Below are 16,706 nucleotides of genomic sequence, written 5' to 3'. Positions count from 1 at the left end.
AACAGTCTACGTAAATATTACAACAACCATTTTTTCCGTGTTTGATTCTCTTTTCCATTTTGTGAGCAAAAGATGACCCTTTTTTGTTTGCAGCATCAGCACAGAGTTCCTTGCCCTGATGAAGAAAGTGGCCAAATCACCGCTGGTGTTGGACGTGGTCAACATCCCTGGTGTCCAGCGTTCCCTGGAGCGACTGGCTGACCTGCTGGGCAAGATCCAGAAGGCTCTTGGAGAGTACCTAGAGAGAGAGAGGGCCTCCTTCCCAAGGTAGCACTGCCATTAGTGTTGCTCCTGCTGTGTAACAGCTGTCTTTGCTAACAGTTATGTCATTCACTTCTTAACCCTAAGTCCATGTACTGGCCATGCACTTCAATGCAAATAGTGATATTCGTCTGGACAGTATAGCGAGGGTTCAGGGTTTTTTACAATCTCATAGTTACGGTGCTTTTTTCACCCTGAAGTGTCAAAAACACCAAGATATGACAAATGGTAGATGTATCAGATTTTTCAGAGGTAAATCACAGAATATTTGCAAGCTTTTGTGAGTAACGACACAGGCGTTTTATCACACCTTTGACTTACAAATACTAAATTCACCAGTGAGTCAAGCACACTCCAATGAAATAAGCATTTACTGATCAACACATACTTATTTAAAATATTCAATATCATACGTAAACTACACTGTAAGGCTTGTTTTAACTCACAAAGCAAGCCTTAGAAAAAACTGAAATCGCTGTCCTTGCAAGATGTCTCAGGTAATTTAACCATTCCGGACAGGTTCTACTTTGTTGGTGATGAAGACCTCCTGGAGATCATCGGCAACAGTAAGAATGTGGAGAAACTCCAGAAGCACTTCAAGAAGATGTTTGCCGGTGTGGCATCCCTGAACCTGAGTGAGGATCTCAGCCTGGTCTTGGGAATTGCCTCCAAAGAGGGAGAGGAGGTAATTACTCAGACTTGAACAATCATTGGGAGAGGGTATGCTGAGGGAATCGTTTGCGACAAGTTCATGGGCAATTGAGCGGATCAGATTTTAATCGTGGCCTCTGTTGATACGGGGAATCACATCTTATCTTGGACCTTGTGCTGCTTATTTATCTCATTGACCTTATCTCCATGTAGGTTGCGTTCAAGACCCCTGTGTCCATCACAGAGCACCCCAAGATCAATGAATGGCTGACCCTAGTGGAGAATGAGATGAGGGTGACATTGGCTAAGCTGCTAGCTACGGCTGTAGTGGGTGTAGCCCAGTTCCGAGAGGGAGACATTGATGCATCAAAGTACCTGGAATGGGTGGATCAGTATCAGGTCTGTTTGTAGACTGTATCCTTGAAGTGAATAATCAAAGTTACTATGTTGGTTTTTTTAAGGAGAGTGTTTTGCTGAAATTTTTTGATACATCCTCTGAATGACCTCTGCACTGTGCCCTCCTAAAACTGTAATAGTATGCCTTAACATGCAATAGCACTAACTGCTTCATAGGTTATTGATTATTTATCGGTGTTTGATTATTTCAAAGAAAATGAAACATGATTAAAACTGAATATGACTCTAAAGTCAAGGCAACTATAGAATATTGTAGTTGATGGAAATCCCATTTGATGCAAGATACATGGCAGAGGATACCCCTGCCCCACCAGTGGTGTTCGTTGTACCAATGGAAATTTTGTGGAGTTATCAAGGGCGTATTTTTGCTAGCTCTAAAGCCAGTGTGTGTGTGTGTTAGAACACAGTGAGAGCAATAATGGAAGGTTATCTAGATCCATATCTCAGTATGTGGGATAGAACACGAACTTGGCCTCCAAGTCTCTCTTGTTCATGGTTAAACCCTGCCTCTCATTGCTTGTAGGCCCAGCTTGTGGTGTTGTCAGCCCAGATCTCCTGGTCAGAGTCCACAGATAAAGCCCTAGGATCCATAGCCCAGGGTGGGACTGGGGACATGGCCCCTCTCAAGGGCGTGCTGCAGACAGTGGAGAGCACACTGCAGGTCCTGGCTGATTCGGTGCTACAGGAACAGCCGCCAGTCAGACGCAAGAAGTTGGAACATCTGGTTAGTCGTGCAGTGGTTTCCAGAACAGCTGCTCAGTATTGTTGTGGCCCTAGCCTAGAAAAACTTAACCAGGTGTTTTTACTGTTAACATGATCCGAATGAGAATGATGCCTCGTCAGACATCGTTATACAGTGGCTGATCCATTTGTTTTGGAGGGGGGTACCTTTCCAGGGAAAAAAATGGCTTCTCTCCATTCCCCTTTTGTGCCACTGTCATGTTGGCGTCATGTCAATGACTGCAGACTCCATGGAGAGTTCTTAATCATAGTGTCATACAAAAACTTCAACTCTTCAAGTGCAGTGCACTTTCACTACCAGGTAACAAAGATTGGTATGCCCTTAGAATATTGGACAGTTGTCCGGCAAAATGCATTTTCCAAAAAGAACCGAGGGAGGTCCGGTTAATCTAATTTGTCAAAACTGCACACGCAGATATACCAGTCCTTCACATATGAGAATTGAACAGATGTAATGCAAGTTGTCATATCTGAGCATTGACTATACTCTACCAACTGAGAGAGGACTTCAGCTTGCAAAGATACAATCGATTCCAGCTGGTTTGGGCTGAATTCAGTTGATCCTCTCCTTTTGGCATGCCAAATCAAGTGCTCAGAAGATGCTAAGATTTCTGTGTTTCCTTCCTCAACAACTGTTAGATCACTGAGCTAGTCCACCAGCGTGATGTCACCCGTATGCTGATCCAGAACAAGACCAACAGCCCCACAGCCTTCGACTGGCTGTGCCAAATGCGTTTCTACTTTGACCCCAAGCACACGGACGTCCTGCAGCAGCTGTCCATCCAGATGGCCAATGCCCGCTTCAACTACGGCTTTGAGTACCTGGGTGTGCAGGACAAGCTTGTCCAGACACCACTGACTGACCGTTGTTACCTGACCATGACACAGGCTCTAGAGGGAAGGCTTGGTGGATCACCATTTGGTGAGTTAGAACTAGCAAAGCAATATACACGCACTCTCTTCCAGATGAGTACACAGAATTCACCTGTCTTTGCTCTTGTTAGAAAACATCTTGCTCCATAGTCAGCCTTGTAAAATCTACCTGTTTTGAATTCCATCCCACAGTTCTGTTATGGGTCTTCCGTAAAATAGTGACTTAAGAAATTGAATTGTACATGTAGCTGCATTTATAATGCAGAATTGAACAGCCTTATAAATTTCTGGTAGCTCTTCAGATTGAAAATTTGGAAACCTTTTAAAGAACATTGGAGCTAGTGGTGGTAAAAATCCTTTGAAGCAGAAAATGCTGTGTACTGGTAACCGTTTGCCACTTCGTTCAGGTCCTGCTGGTACCGGCAAGACAGAATCTGTGAAGGCCTTGGGCCACCAGCTGGGACGCTTTGTACTGGTCTTCAACTGTGACGAGAGGTTTGACTTTCAGGTAATTAGGTTCTTTCTGACTTATGTATGTGCTAAGCACCAATCTGCAAGCTATTACGTACTTGAATCATATGATATGGTCATTATCTGAGGACTTTCCAAATCAATGCATTTTTCACTGGAGGATGTAGTTAGCCAAAGGTAAATGCTGCCTTTTTGCTGTTTTCCAGAAAACTGAATCGGGATAAAAGTATCCAGAAAGAAGTGAAACGGGTTTTGTGCGGACATTACTGAATAAACACCAAGATACATGTAATATCAAAACAGATTCCATTTTTGTGTCCAAAGATTGTTCATGAGTGGTCTACACGTAGGTTTGACAGAATTGGTAGTTTGGATGCATTCTTCAACATGCATTTTTCTTTGAATTGTGGGGTTAGGTGTTCTTTTGAGGACACAGCTATCTATGTTTTACTTCAGAAAGATTCCTTGATCCTATACTACCTTTCAATCAACATCACTTATGTTAGAGAATTAAAACTTTGAAGCAACCTAAAGATCTTGATGTGAAATAGACATATCATGTACAATTTGGCCATGGCATCTTCTTGCTGAGCAGTCTCAGCCTACTTTGGAATGTTCCCTTTTGCCCAGGCCATGGGTCGCATCTTTGTGGGTCTGTGCCAAGTGGGAGCCTGGGGATGCTTTGATGAGTTCAATCGTTTGGAGGAGAGGATGTTGTCAGCTGTGTCTCAGCAGATCCAGACCATCCAGGAGGCACTCAAGGAGAAACTGGGCGAGACCAAATCCAAAGGTAACCCTGTCACTCTGACAAAACCAAGGTCCTGGAAGCAACTTCAGGACTGGGAGAGGAAATAATATTCTAAGCTGAGATTGAAAGAAGCTGGTAGTGAACCTGGAATGAAGGCTGACTCATCTGGATTTGTAAATGCAGTTGTGAAGTGAAGTGACATCATGTAAAGCTTTCAGCAAAGTCGTGGGACTTGAATCGTGTTCAATTTTTGAAAATTCTTTAAGAGGGAATACTATCCTTGATGTCACAAAATTTAGATTAAATAACAAAATTTCTGGATGCAGTATTTGTTGGTAAAACCACGTACCATTTACCCAGGGATGTGCAAGCGCGAGCTGCCCCAGTGCAAACACATGTGCAACCTTGGTTCCATGCGTGTAACGGGTTGTTATTACCCCTGCAGGTTTCTCAAACAAAACTCGCAACCACGTGACACACGTTGCAGCATGCAGCATGCAGCATGTACAGTGCAGCCATGGTTATGCCGAGACGACACGCCGACGCAGTGCTTAAATCTATTCGTTTCGACAAATAAATCTTCTTCATTAATCGATTTCATGCAGAAACGAAGTTTTAATGAGGCAAAATTCCCCAATTTGTGGTACACTTTTCTCAGAATGTATAGGATGAAATATCTTGAGCAGGGTGTACCCTGACTTAAAGTATTACAAGAAAACAAAGTGGTAGACATATGTTAATATATGTTTTATTATTAGAGGAAGTGTTACATAGTCCCACTTAATTTCTGCTTTGATATTGTGCCGGCCGTAACACGCATTGAACCAGCTCTTAGCTTAAGTTGCACATCCCTGGGTAAATGGTCCGTGGTAAAACTCACTTCTCCTGTGTTACGCTGATTCAAACATTTGCCAGCGGTATTATTTTGGCAAAAGTCTAACAAATGTAACAAAAAAGGCAAGATATATTGGCTGATTTTTGATGTGCAGTCACAAATGAAAAACACCACAAGTACTGACTACTAAAAGTCATTTGTACGTGGTCCTGCCATGGAAGAATATTTTCTTCAACACAGGCCTTGTACAGGTGGTAAGTTCAACATATCATTCACCTCCACAGACTCCTTGGACATTTTGTGTGTCCAAAACAAATGGGGAATTAGGTATTCCCTGCACCATCAGAGGCTCAGAGAACAGCTACTCCCTCATAATAGATTACCTTGATTGTGCTGACATTCTCTGGAACTGGTTAGAAAAACACTTCTGTAATCAAAGCGCAGATGGCTTAGCAGAAGGATTCCTTGATGAGCAGTTTTTATCCAATTATAACAGCCTGAATAAATATAGTTACTTTTAACAGTAAACTTTCAGATCGAATGATCATGTGAACAGTCAAGTTTTAATGAAACCTCCTTTTGCCTTTGCAATTTCTAGAGCGCATCAGTGTTGAGATTGTGGGCAAGCAGGTGCGTGTCAACCCAGACATGGCCATCTTCATTACCATGAACCCTGGCTACGCCGGCCGCTCCAACCTGCCTGACAACCTAAAGAAGCTCTTCCGTTCCCTGGCCATGACCAAGCCTGACAGGCAGCTGATTGCCCAAGTCATGCTGTACTCCCAGGGCTTCCGTATGGCTGAGAAACTGGCCTCCAAGATTGTGCCCTTCTTTCAGTAAGGAGCCTTTTAATATTCTGATCAATAAATTGGCATAAGCATCATCGTAATTAATATAATATTACATTTCTTATGAAAACGGTGGTTTTTAAAACAGTTATGCTGGAAGGATGATGCATTCTTCATGGCTAGCGTTGAGAACAAAAACTAACTTAATAGAAATATATCTACCAGGAACATTACCTTTGAGACTTGTTGACTGCTGAGATGCAAGACATTTATTTTTTACCTTGTACGCATGGCACCTGAGGTAAAGGCATGACACATTGCTAGTGGTGTATCCTGGTTATGCAATGCTTGCAGCGTCACATTCACTGGTACAGATATGAATGTGACACATGACCATTCCATCCCAAAGAATCGCCAGCATATCATATCACAAACTGGAGTAAACCACCATCGTTGCTTTCTCAGGTTGTGCGACGAGCAACTGTCATCACAGTCCCACTATGATTTTGGCCTGCGTGCTCTCAAGAGTGTCCTGGTCAGCGCTGGTAATGTCAAGCGAGATCGCATCCAGAGGATCAAGGAAGGGCTGGCTGAGCGTGGAGAGAAGGTGGATGAGGGGACCATCTCTGAAGGCTTGCCTGAGCAAGAGGTGGGCACTGATTTGCACCTTGAGGAGTTTTCTGTCTTGAGGAGGAGGGGAGCATAAATGTCTGAAGAAATGTTCCGATTTAGAAGTAGGGCTAGGATTTCTAAGCTGTCAGAATGTTAGTCACGGTCAATTTCGACACTACTAAGCACTATTTTATTAGATGACCAGTACAGTGGTGTATTTCGTGCATCTTATGACCTGTGCGAGGTCTTGTACTTATGATGGTGGATGGTAAACCTTGGATTGGATTAAATCTGTAGGTCACAATCGACTGGGGATGACAATGGGATATGTCTCCTGACATTTAATGAAAGGGTGGTCGCTTTATCAAGGGAAAGTCTTCAAAAACTCAGGACATAGCTCTGTTTGGAATGCCCTATTAGAATTCTTGTGAAGACATGCATTAAGAGTTTCCTCTCAGCTGTGTCCGCTGGGAACGATGTATATTCAAGATTTCAGAAGGCACCAGTTTGTTTAGAGATGCTCCAGTTCTGAGACACCTTTTTTAGTTGGCTTTGGTTCTGTATCAACTTTATTTTGATTTTGGATGTTGCCAGAAACAGCAGCCATTATAGCCATCCTTTGCTTTCTGTTCCTTGTAGATCCTGATCCAGAGTGTGTGCGAGACCATGGTACCCAAGCTGGTAGCCGAGGACATCCCCTTGCTCCACAGTCTGCTGTCAGATGTCTTCCCTGGTGTCCAGTACACTGAGGCTGAGATGAAGGGTTTGAGGCGTGAGCTGGCCAAGGTGTGCCAGGAGATGTACCTGACCTACGGTGAAGGAGATGAGATGGGTACACAGTGGGTGCAAAAGGTAAGGAGTCCTGGCTTCTCCCATGACTAGGTAGTGAACAGCAGGCAAGCTCACTGAGTAGCAGACAAGAAGTACTTCCTATCCATCACAAAGAGGTTATCGTACAGTGGCTATCCTTCATAATGCTTTGTGGGGAAAGTCCACTTCCAAACATTTCTTTTATCTGAGGACAGTACATTTTTTTAAGTCAATTTTTGTATGTGAGTAACAAGAAGTGTTAGTGTGATACAGCGCAGAGAACAGAGGAGAATAACTGATTGAGTGTGCACTGAAAAATAATGTGCAAGATGCCAACTATAAACTGAAAAAGTTTGTCTCCTCAAGGCAAACAGTGTATTGTAAATCGTTGGCATGTGTTCCTGTGTAGCCTTGTGTTCTTGGAGTGTAATGCAAGTCCATGACTGTTGGGTGTCTGGATGGCAAATTCCACAAGATTTTTTACTTCACTTGTCTTTTAGAAGGAAAACTTGGTGTGGGACAAAAAGAGGACCTTTTCGTGGACTTGACCTGTAGGGTATGAAAAGATTGAAATGCTTCAAGAGGTTTGAAAAGGTCTTTGTAACTTCTGTAGCATTTGTAAGATGGGAGCTGAAATTTGGGGTGAGCTTTGTATAGAGAGCAAACATGTCTGAATTTCAAAGCTGCGTGCTTACAAAAAGAATAATCGGTTTGTCTCATTCAAGCAAAGTACACGCGATAGAATAGATGACATCATGATTTTACATATTTTTGATACAATGTATGTAAATGGATTGTTTCACAAGTTCACACCTTCCAGTTGTGAGCTTCAAAGTAGATCAGTTTCGGTATCGGCCCCAAGCTGAAGTGCACCCCCAATCGGTGAAAGAAACACATGTGGTTACAAACAGGTTCTTGCACACGTTCTGCATGTACGCAAAGACCATACATGCCGGAATAAGTTAGTTAGGCGTACTCAGCGTGCTTCGCGTCAAACGCGCATATATTTGCACGTCTCATGGTGCGCCTTTGTGGTGAGTACCAGAAAACGCCCTCTTTTGTTCCGCTCGGAGCAGATTGTGAAATGACATTTTGTCTCTGGTTTTTGAAGAGTTGAAAGCAGTGGCACATTATGAGGTTGTTGGTGAAATCCTCTCCCCTCTCTCCACAGGTGCTGCAGCTCTACCAAATCTCCAACTTGAACCATGGCTTGATGATGGTTGGTCCTAGCGGCAGTGGTAAGAGTATGGCTTGGAAGGCGTTACTCAAGGCCCTAGAGAGACTGGAGGGGATGGAAGGAGTTGCTCATGTCATTGACCCCAAGGTAATATACTGCCCCACCATCACTAAAATACAGCTTTGTTTGCTGCTGTGATGCAGTGTGGCAAACATACCAGAGGTGAAGCCTTACTTGGCATTTATCCTCAAGGGATTTATGCAACCATAAGTGCTGTTCCAGTAGACACTTGTTTTTAAACAGATGGATAGTAAGTAAACTAGATAGGTTTGCGGTAGCGCCATGGATATATTTTTTTTTTAGTATGTGGGGTTCTGAAAAGAACAGGTGGTACTCAACGTTTCAGAGAGTATGCTCTCTCCGTCGTCAGGAGCGATGTCCTGTGGTACTGTGTTGTTCTTGATGATATCGATGGCTTCTCTGATGCAGCGTGGATGCCAATGCTTGATGCTTGTGAGGATTTTGGCTTTGCTCCAGTTTGTCTTGTGTTCTTGGATGGATAGTGGAATAATTTTGAAAAAGAGAGTGTTTTTTCAATCCCCACTTTTTCACATTTCGATTAACCCTAACCACCAAGCAGATTGTTTGGCTTACACTACACAGCACTACAAAATACCAAGTAATAGTCTGAGCCTGAAGGACCTAACGCTACAGATTACTACTTCTGGCTAGGTTCCTTCCATTGTTACTCGTACAGAGAACAATAAAGCCATGCATTCATAGTGCCACAGCACTGTATGGTACATTGTCTTATCTATTGTATCTTATGGCTTCAGAGAACAATAAGGTCATGTCCTCTTACAAGCAACAGGACTGAATACTACATTTTACTACAACTAGTAATTCGTAGTACTATGTAGGGTTAGAGGTGTCTTAATTCACAAGTGAGTGACATGGTCGTTGTGTTTTAACATCAGTTCCAACTATGTTACCTCTTTAGCTCACACACATGGTCTGTACCTTGCATGATGCAGTAGGGATAATAGTCTTCACAAGTCTCAAGTGCAATCAAAGTGATGTAAAGATGTTTCTCGCTACATCACCGTCGATTTTGTTGCCTTCCAGTTATTGGCAAATCATGGCAGGCCGCAGTGCCAAAGCAAAGTACTTACAAAAGTCTCATCCAGCTGTGTTAAGACGCTGAAGTAGTAATACTGTCACTTAATACCAAATGAAATAAACCCTTTTGAACACAAATTGGATGAGCCATGTGCTGGGAGGCCAGAGATGTTGTCAGCCAAGGGTTAATTTCACAAACTCTGCCTTCCCGTATGAAATGTAAATAGTGTTTCTAAACCAGAGTAACGTCTTCATGATGCACAAGGGAGCGTTTTCCACAGATCTACCTAATGGTCATGCCTACAGTTCATAATACATTGACATTATTATGGAGTGATACTGATTAATGCTGTTTGTTGTCTTGTCAGGCAATGTCCAAAGAAGACCTGTATGGTAATCTGGATCCCAACACCAGAGAATGGACTGACGGCCTCTTCACACACATCCTCAGAAAGTAAGATGGAATTCCCCTGACTTTAAGTCACTAGTGCCATGACACATGATTCAGGGCAAGACTTGCAGGACTTTATGAGATAAACCCACAACTAACCACATTTTCAGTGGCTGAGTATTGCAGAAAAACCATGCTAATTTATTGTCTTATCTAAGCCCAGCTGAGAGGGAGATCTTAGTTCTACTTAATAAAACAGCCAGCTAAAAACACTGCTATTGCAGCCTGCTCCTGGCATTCCTATCTGCTCCGGGCGTGAACAAGAGAGGGTGTGCTTTTACATGGACATGATGGTCCTTTGGTGGGCACTCACTGCGTTAGTGCACAGGTCTATTCATTTTCAGCTTGGGCCACATGGAGTGCATATAACCAAATCATGTTGATATGTATAGCCTTTGCGTGTGCACCGAGCACATACATAAGCTCAGGTGAAAAACTCCCCACCAGTCTGTTTCTCCTTTGCCAGTGAGGGTGCACTTCAACTAAGGGCAGAAAAAGTGTGAGGTCACTTGCATGGGTCTTCCCTGAATCAATGTGAAAAACCAGTTAGCCATATCTTAGCTTCATTGAGAATACTCTTTCTTGGGCATAATTTCCGTGATGGCCACCAGGAGGCGTTTGTTTCCTCCCATAATTCTACCCCAAACCAATCACACCCTCCTTGGTTCTCGGCAGGATCATAGACAACGTCCGAGGTGAGATCAACAAGAGACAGTGGATTATCTTTGACGGTGATGTGGACCCAGAGTGGGTGGAGAACCTGAACAGCGTGCTAGACGACAACAAGCTGCTGACCTTGCCCAATGGAGAACGTCTGAGCTTACCTCACAATGTAAGCTACAACTTTGTCTCCTTCCCATCTGAGTAAATAGGACAGAATACCAAGACTACTGGCCAAACCTCGTAGTCTTTCCATGCAGTACTGGGAAATTACACATACAAACGATACATTTTCAAAGCTGGAGCAACTTTGTTTACAATGTAATTTTCATGTATTCAAGTGACATAGTCATGTATGAATTCTCATGTAATAGTACTATTCCAAATATAACTTTGTTTATTCTGTCCTGGCATGCCTTTGAAAAAATGCAAGTAAAACCTGTCAATCTTCTGAAAAATTGTTTCAAGCAAGACATTTTGCGGTTGGAGAGACTTGCCAACAAGATGCAGTTGATCTTCACAGAAGTGGATTCCCCACAAACTGTTAATTTACTGCTTACAAGATTGCCGTTAGGAGAATCTGTGATGTGTCCTATTTTTGGTCGACCCAAAATGCAGGTGCGCATCATGTTTGAAGTGCAGGACCTGCGCTTTGCCACCTTGGCCACCGTCAGCCGCTGTGGCATGGTATGGTTTAGCGAGGATGTGCTCAGTACGGAGCTTGTCTGTGAGAGCTTCCTGGCCCGCATGCGCCATATTCCTCTGGAGGAGTCTGAGGACCTGGTCCCTACCAAGGAGCTGAGCAAGGGTACTGACAAGGACAAGGATGGGATAATATCCCCTCTCATGCAGGTTGGTACTGGTGTACATCAGCTAGCCGGGGCTTTACACTGTGTGAACTAGATGGTGCTGTGAACTTTAAGAGCACTGTGTTGGATATAAGTGAAGAGTTTACTTGAATTGTTGGATATCTTCTAAGCCAGTGAAAGGCAACGCCTTCTCTTCAGAAAAGCCAACACTAGCACATTTCAGGGTTGGTAATTTTGGGGCATGTATCTGCATTTTTCTATTTTGTGCCGAGTCTAACAAGTCAATGGATGCCATTTTACACATGTCTGAGGTTAGTTCTTTGAATCTTGGCCAAGTCTAAGTATTGGAATCTATACCGTGTCCCCGACAAGGGCCATGTCCTACAAGGCAGTTTGATATGAAACATCCTGCTGTGTCTGGGACATCCTGACTACTTAGCCTCTTTTCCTGTCAATCAAAAATAAATTGAATGCGTTTCTACTAATTGAATCTATGCTTGCTTTTCGTTTTCACTACCATGTCCATAATTTAGATCCAGACTGACTGTGCTAACATCCTGGCCCCACACTTCACCTCCGACGCTTTGGTCATCCGTACCTTGGAGTATGCCTTCACCCAGGAGCACATCATGGACTTCACCAGACTGAGAGCCCTAGGCTCACTCTTCTCAATGCTGAACCAGGGAGTTCGCAACATTCTGCAATACAACAACACCCATCATGACTTCCCAATGCAGGTACAGTAATGATGGAGAGTATAGCCTTGGAAGCTGACCTGTTGTCTTTATTTACTCTGAAGGTGTTTAATGTTGAGATATTGTAGCTTTAAAAATTATGATCTTATCATTGGCCAAATGAGCTAGATTTATTGCAAGGTAAACTCTGGAATATCTTGGGGTCAAAATTGCATTACCTTTTTCCTTTTGTTCCCAGATTTTGTTTTCTTGTCAATACCAGTAAAAATATGACAGGAAGGTGTCCAGAATTTTTTTTAACAGGGTGTGTTGGCTTTTGGCTTTTCCTGAATTTTAGCTGTTTAGAATAAATGTAACCATCACTTGGGCTTGCACAAGTTGTTGTCTTAATGCCATTTGTATGCATTGACTCTCTTCATTTCAATAAGGGTTTTTTATATCTGCCTTCCATCACAGCGGGAACAAATGGAGAAGTACATCACCAACTACATGATCTACTCCATTCTGTGGTCCTTCACTGGTGACAGTAAGATGAAGGCTCGTCATGACATGGGAGATTTCATTCGTAGTATCACCACCATCCCGCTGCCTCCTGCTTCACAACAGGCTATCATTGATTATGAGGTTGGATCTTCACTAAATGCTTAAAAGTTCTCCGACTAGCATTCATTTTCATCAGAGTTCAATGCAACTTAAAATTGGATCAGATAAGTTGTTTTTTACAGTGGTCGAGTTACCCACAAAATTTTGAAACAGTTGTTGGTAACATATTAACCACAACAGAATTTAGCAACAGTTGCAGCGTGTTTCAATCCAACTGTTGTCTTTTTGCCTGCTGAAATGAAGTAGCATCAAAACCAAACACCCATTGGCTTATTTTGACTCCTCCCACGTCCCCTCAGGTCAGCATCACCGGTGACTGGAGTCCTTGGCAGAACAAGGTGCCCCAGATTGAAGTGGAAACACACAAGGTGGCCTCCCCTGATGTGGTGGTGCCGACCCTGGACACCGTGCGGCACGAGGCGTTACTGTACACCTGGCTAGCTGAGCACAAGCCCATGGTGCTCTGTGGGCCGCCAGGTAGTGGCAAAACCATGACGCTGTTCAGTGCCCTCCGAGCCCTGCCAGACATGGAGGTCAGTAGTCACGCATTGCATTTGGAATGAATTTCATTTGGAATAATTATGGTGGATGACATATGGCGCTGTGCTTGTTCAAACCCAAGTAGTGTCATGGAGTTTACATTTTTCTTGGCCAAGACTTTTTTTCTGATTGCATTTCTCCACCCTGGGGCCGTTAATGAATGAGGACTCATTAGCACAATTGAATTCCATGTAGCTACTACTTAGTTTGCCCTCGTTTTCCTTACAAACTCTTACAAATTTTTCATTCCCCAACTTCAAGAATTCCTTTCACTCATTCTCTTGAGATATCATTCAGAAATACTTCTGTTCTTCCTAATGAGCAAAGGTGCACATGTAATGTGAGGTATTCGCTAAGAAACTTTCCCACATAAGAACATGACATCTAAACACTGCATCCAGAGATGGCAATTTTCATTCCTAGCTTGCACATGCAGGGTAGTATTACCCATAATATGTTCCAAGTAGTTGAGAGACAGGTTCCCTTCCAATGTAACAGTTGATAACACAGACCAATCATTCATTGTCTTTACTGTGCGTAGTCAGTAATATCATGTTTCACCTGTCTGAAATTGAACAAAAATTAAAGCACTACTCAAACCCAGCCCCAAAAGGTTGCGAGAGAGGTTGTGCGTTAACACGTCCTCGGAGGGCAACAGGTTTGTATCACTGGAATAGGCGCTAGTAAAGCTTTTGTGCATTCAGGTAGTGCGAGATACCTGATGTGTGAACATATCACACAAAACTGAAAGATCAGGTTGAAAATCAGAGAAAATAAAGTGGCCTTGCTGTGATTTTTTACCTTCTTTTTTGTGGGCTTTTTTACAGGTTGTTGGTCTGAACTTCTCCAGTGCTACCACCCCAGAGCTGATGTTGAAGACATTGGATCACTACTGCGAATACAAGCGGACACCGAGTGGGATCGTCTTGTCCCCCATCCAACTCAACAAGTGGCTTGTGGTCTTCTGTGATGAAATCAATCTGCCAGACATGGACAAATACGGTAAGACATCCAATCATATGTGTGAGGATCACATCCAAGTCCTGGGATAATCTAGTGTTCATTATAGACAACATTAGCATCACCTGCTGTAGCATGAGTATTATTGCCCGTCAGTCTCAGGCCAAAATAATGGAGCCTCTTCAGCTCAGAACTACCTCATAGAAGTTAATGCAGAATATTCAATAAGGTGCTCCACACTTTGAATTGTTTCTGTTTACCACAGAAATGAAATTGGCTCATGATAGCCTCCTAGGATGCTCACCATTATGACCAACAAGTTTTGGCTTGTTGTCAGTTGAACAATTTCAGGAGTCTGGTTGTAGGGTCAGAGGATTGCCTTGTAGCATGAGTTGTCTTGCTTTTCACCTGCAGGCACACAGCGGGTAATCTCTTTCCTGCGTCAAATGCTGGAGCACGGTGGCTTCTACCGCACGTCTGACCAGATGTGGATCACCTTTGAGCGGATCCAGTTCGTGGGGGCCTGCAACCCTCCCACTGACCCCGGTAGAAAGCCACTCTCACACAGGTAGGTCCCAAGTGAGAATGGCAACCCATGTGGGGATCTATGCCAGTCAACCCAAGTGATGCCAACCAGTGCATGTATCTGCATGTATATAGAAGCACCCCCCATAGTCATGAAGCAGAGAAGGACCGGCGGGAAGTTTTTTAAGCTGGGATCAATGTATTCATGTACACAAAAACCTTATTGGAAAGGCCGTGTCTTAGAGCATTTGTCTTGAGTCTTTGGGAAGAAGGTTTCCCTGTTACTTATTACATATTTTCATGAGCAAGCAAACATACTTCCACTCTTGGTGACAGTGAGATGTATTAAATGTGTGACTTTGTGTCTAGATTCCTGCGCCACGTTCCAGTGGTGTACGTAGACTACCCAGGTCCAGCCTCCTTGGCCCAGATCTATGGGACATTCAACCGTGCCATGCTGCGACTCATCCCTAGCCTACGCACCTATGCCGAGCCACTCACTAACGCCATGGTGGAGTTCTACTCAATGTCGCAAGTAAGGAGAACTCTTGTCATGCAGAGTGGACCCACTGCAGAATGTTTAGATGTGCTTTGAGATGCATTCATCTTTGGATTACCCCAGGAAATGCACAGCAGGAAAATGTCCCCATAAATCTACTACATAACTTACCTCTGTATGGTTTTTTTACTTATGTCACTGGAGGCAACCTGAAGTGACACATTTCCGCCAGTGCTCGTGTTGTTCTGGAGGGGGCATAGCAGCCGGGGATTGACTTAACATGCTGCAGTATATTTGTTGACTGTATACAGAACCATAGATCTGTAATTTGATAGAGTTTGGTTGTTTATCTTTACTAGCCGTGAAGATTTATCATGTAGACAGTCACCTGGCACTGAAATCTATGTTTTTAGCATTTGCATCTTTAGTGTTCAAGTCACAGTTGACGTGCTAATCTATAAAGGGGAGAATCCATGTTTTGCCTTCATTAGGATGTGAAACAGAAAGATTACTTAGCCTAACAGAAGTGTTATCAAGATATAATCCTGTTTGAAACAGATTGATTGACATATTAAAGATTACCAGTCCAGTGTTTATGCTTGTGCAATTACATGTGGAATGCTTTCTACTCCATGGGCTGTGTATCTGTAAGCTAACTACTATCTTTGCTGCAGGTGTAACGCAAAAACATTGATAAAATCCTGCCCCTTTCTTTGCCTTATCGCACCAAATAGGAACGCTTCACCCAGGACATGCAGCCACATTACATCTACAGCCCTCGTGAGATGACTCGTTGGGTGCGTGGTATAGTAGAAGCATTGCGCCCTCTAGAGAACTTGTCTGTGGAAGGTCTGGTGCGCATCTGGGCCCATGAGGCACTGCGTCTCTTCCAAGACAGGTATCTTCAGTTTCTTCTAACATTTGTTCTCTCTGTTCGTGAGGGAGGGGTTAGAAGATTGGATGTTGCTCCATGTCTGGTTTTGTATTGTTTCAGGTTTTATCATTGGATAATGTTATATTGTAAATCAGCCAGAAGAATGTCTTAAGTTTTCTCATTTTTCTCATCATTAGTCTTCATTTCAGAAGTGGCTGGCACCTGTTCTCTGTATTGAAAGTTTTATGTTGTTCACAGACTCTGTAAAAACGAGTTCACAAAATCCTTGATTAATTGATGGATCCATTCCAGGCTTGTTGAAGATGAGGAACGCCAGTGGACTGACGAGAACGTCGACGCGATCGCCACCAAGCACTTCCCCAACATCAACAAGGGTGAGGCACTGAAGAGGCCCATTCTCTTCAGCAACTGGCTGTCCAAGGACTACATCCCAGTGGAGCAAGAAGAGCTGAGGGATTATGTCAAAGCTAGGCTCAAGGTTAGGCACAGCTCACTGTATTGTGTTTCTTTGGTGTAGCTGGATTCAACTGGAGAGACTCCAAGTTTGGAATCACTTTGAAAAGGTC

At 43.4% G+C, this 16,706-nt stretch overlaps 1 protein-coding gene across 2 annotated transcripts in view; it reads left to right on the top strand.

Moving 5' to 3' along the window:
* The window catches only part of LOC147800448 (cytoplasmic dynein 1 heavy chain 1-like), a 77,549-nt gene that overhangs the window by 28,246 nt on the left and 32,597 nt on the right, over nt 1–16,706 (top strand). For both annotated transcript variants that reach the window (XM_087145180.1, XM_087145169.1), the window contains exons 28-49: nt 94–267; nt 781–946; nt 1,126–1,311; nt 1,853–2,053; nt 2,710–2,992; nt 3,351–3,451; nt 4,045–4,204; nt 5,596–5,833; nt 6,251–6,434; nt 7,037–7,249; nt 8,379–8,531; nt 9,872–9,957; nt 10,630–10,786; nt 11,233–11,466; nt 11,957–12,160; nt 12,575–12,742; nt 13,021–13,254; nt 14,089–14,263; nt 14,636–14,789; nt 15,116–15,281; nt 15,980–16,143; nt 16,432–16,618. In XM_087145180.1, coding sequence (XP_087001306.1) covers nt 94–267; nt 781–946; nt 1,126–1,311; nt 1,853–2,053; nt 2,710–2,992; nt 3,351–3,451; nt 4,045–4,204; nt 5,596–5,833; nt 6,251–6,434; nt 7,037–7,249; nt 8,379–8,531; nt 9,872–9,957; nt 10,630–10,786; nt 11,233–11,466; nt 11,957–12,160; nt 12,575–12,742; nt 13,021–13,254; nt 14,089–14,263; nt 14,636–14,789; nt 15,116–15,281; nt 15,980–16,143; nt 16,432–16,618 — 3,988 coding nt within the window. The remainder of the gene's footprint in view (nt 1–93; nt 268–780; nt 947–1,125; nt 1,312–1,852; nt 2,054–2,709; nt 2,993–3,350; nt 3,452–4,044; nt 4,205–5,595; nt 5,834–6,250; nt 6,435–7,036; nt 7,250–8,378; nt 8,532–9,871; nt 9,958–10,629; nt 10,787–11,232; nt 11,467–11,956; nt 12,161–12,574; nt 12,743–13,020; nt 13,255–14,088; nt 14,264–14,635; nt 14,790–15,115; nt 15,282–15,979; nt 16,144–16,431; nt 16,619–16,706) is intronic.

This window comes from Acanthaster planci, linkage group LG01 (assembly GCF_054643075.1).
Source record: "Acanthaster planci isolate LZ-2023a linkage group LG01, COTS_SCS, whole genome shotgun sequence".
NCBI lineage: Eukaryota > Metazoa > Echinodermata > Asteroidea > Valvatida > Acanthasteridae > Acanthaster > Acanthaster planci.
This window is presented reverse-complemented; position numbering and strand designations above follow the sequence as displayed.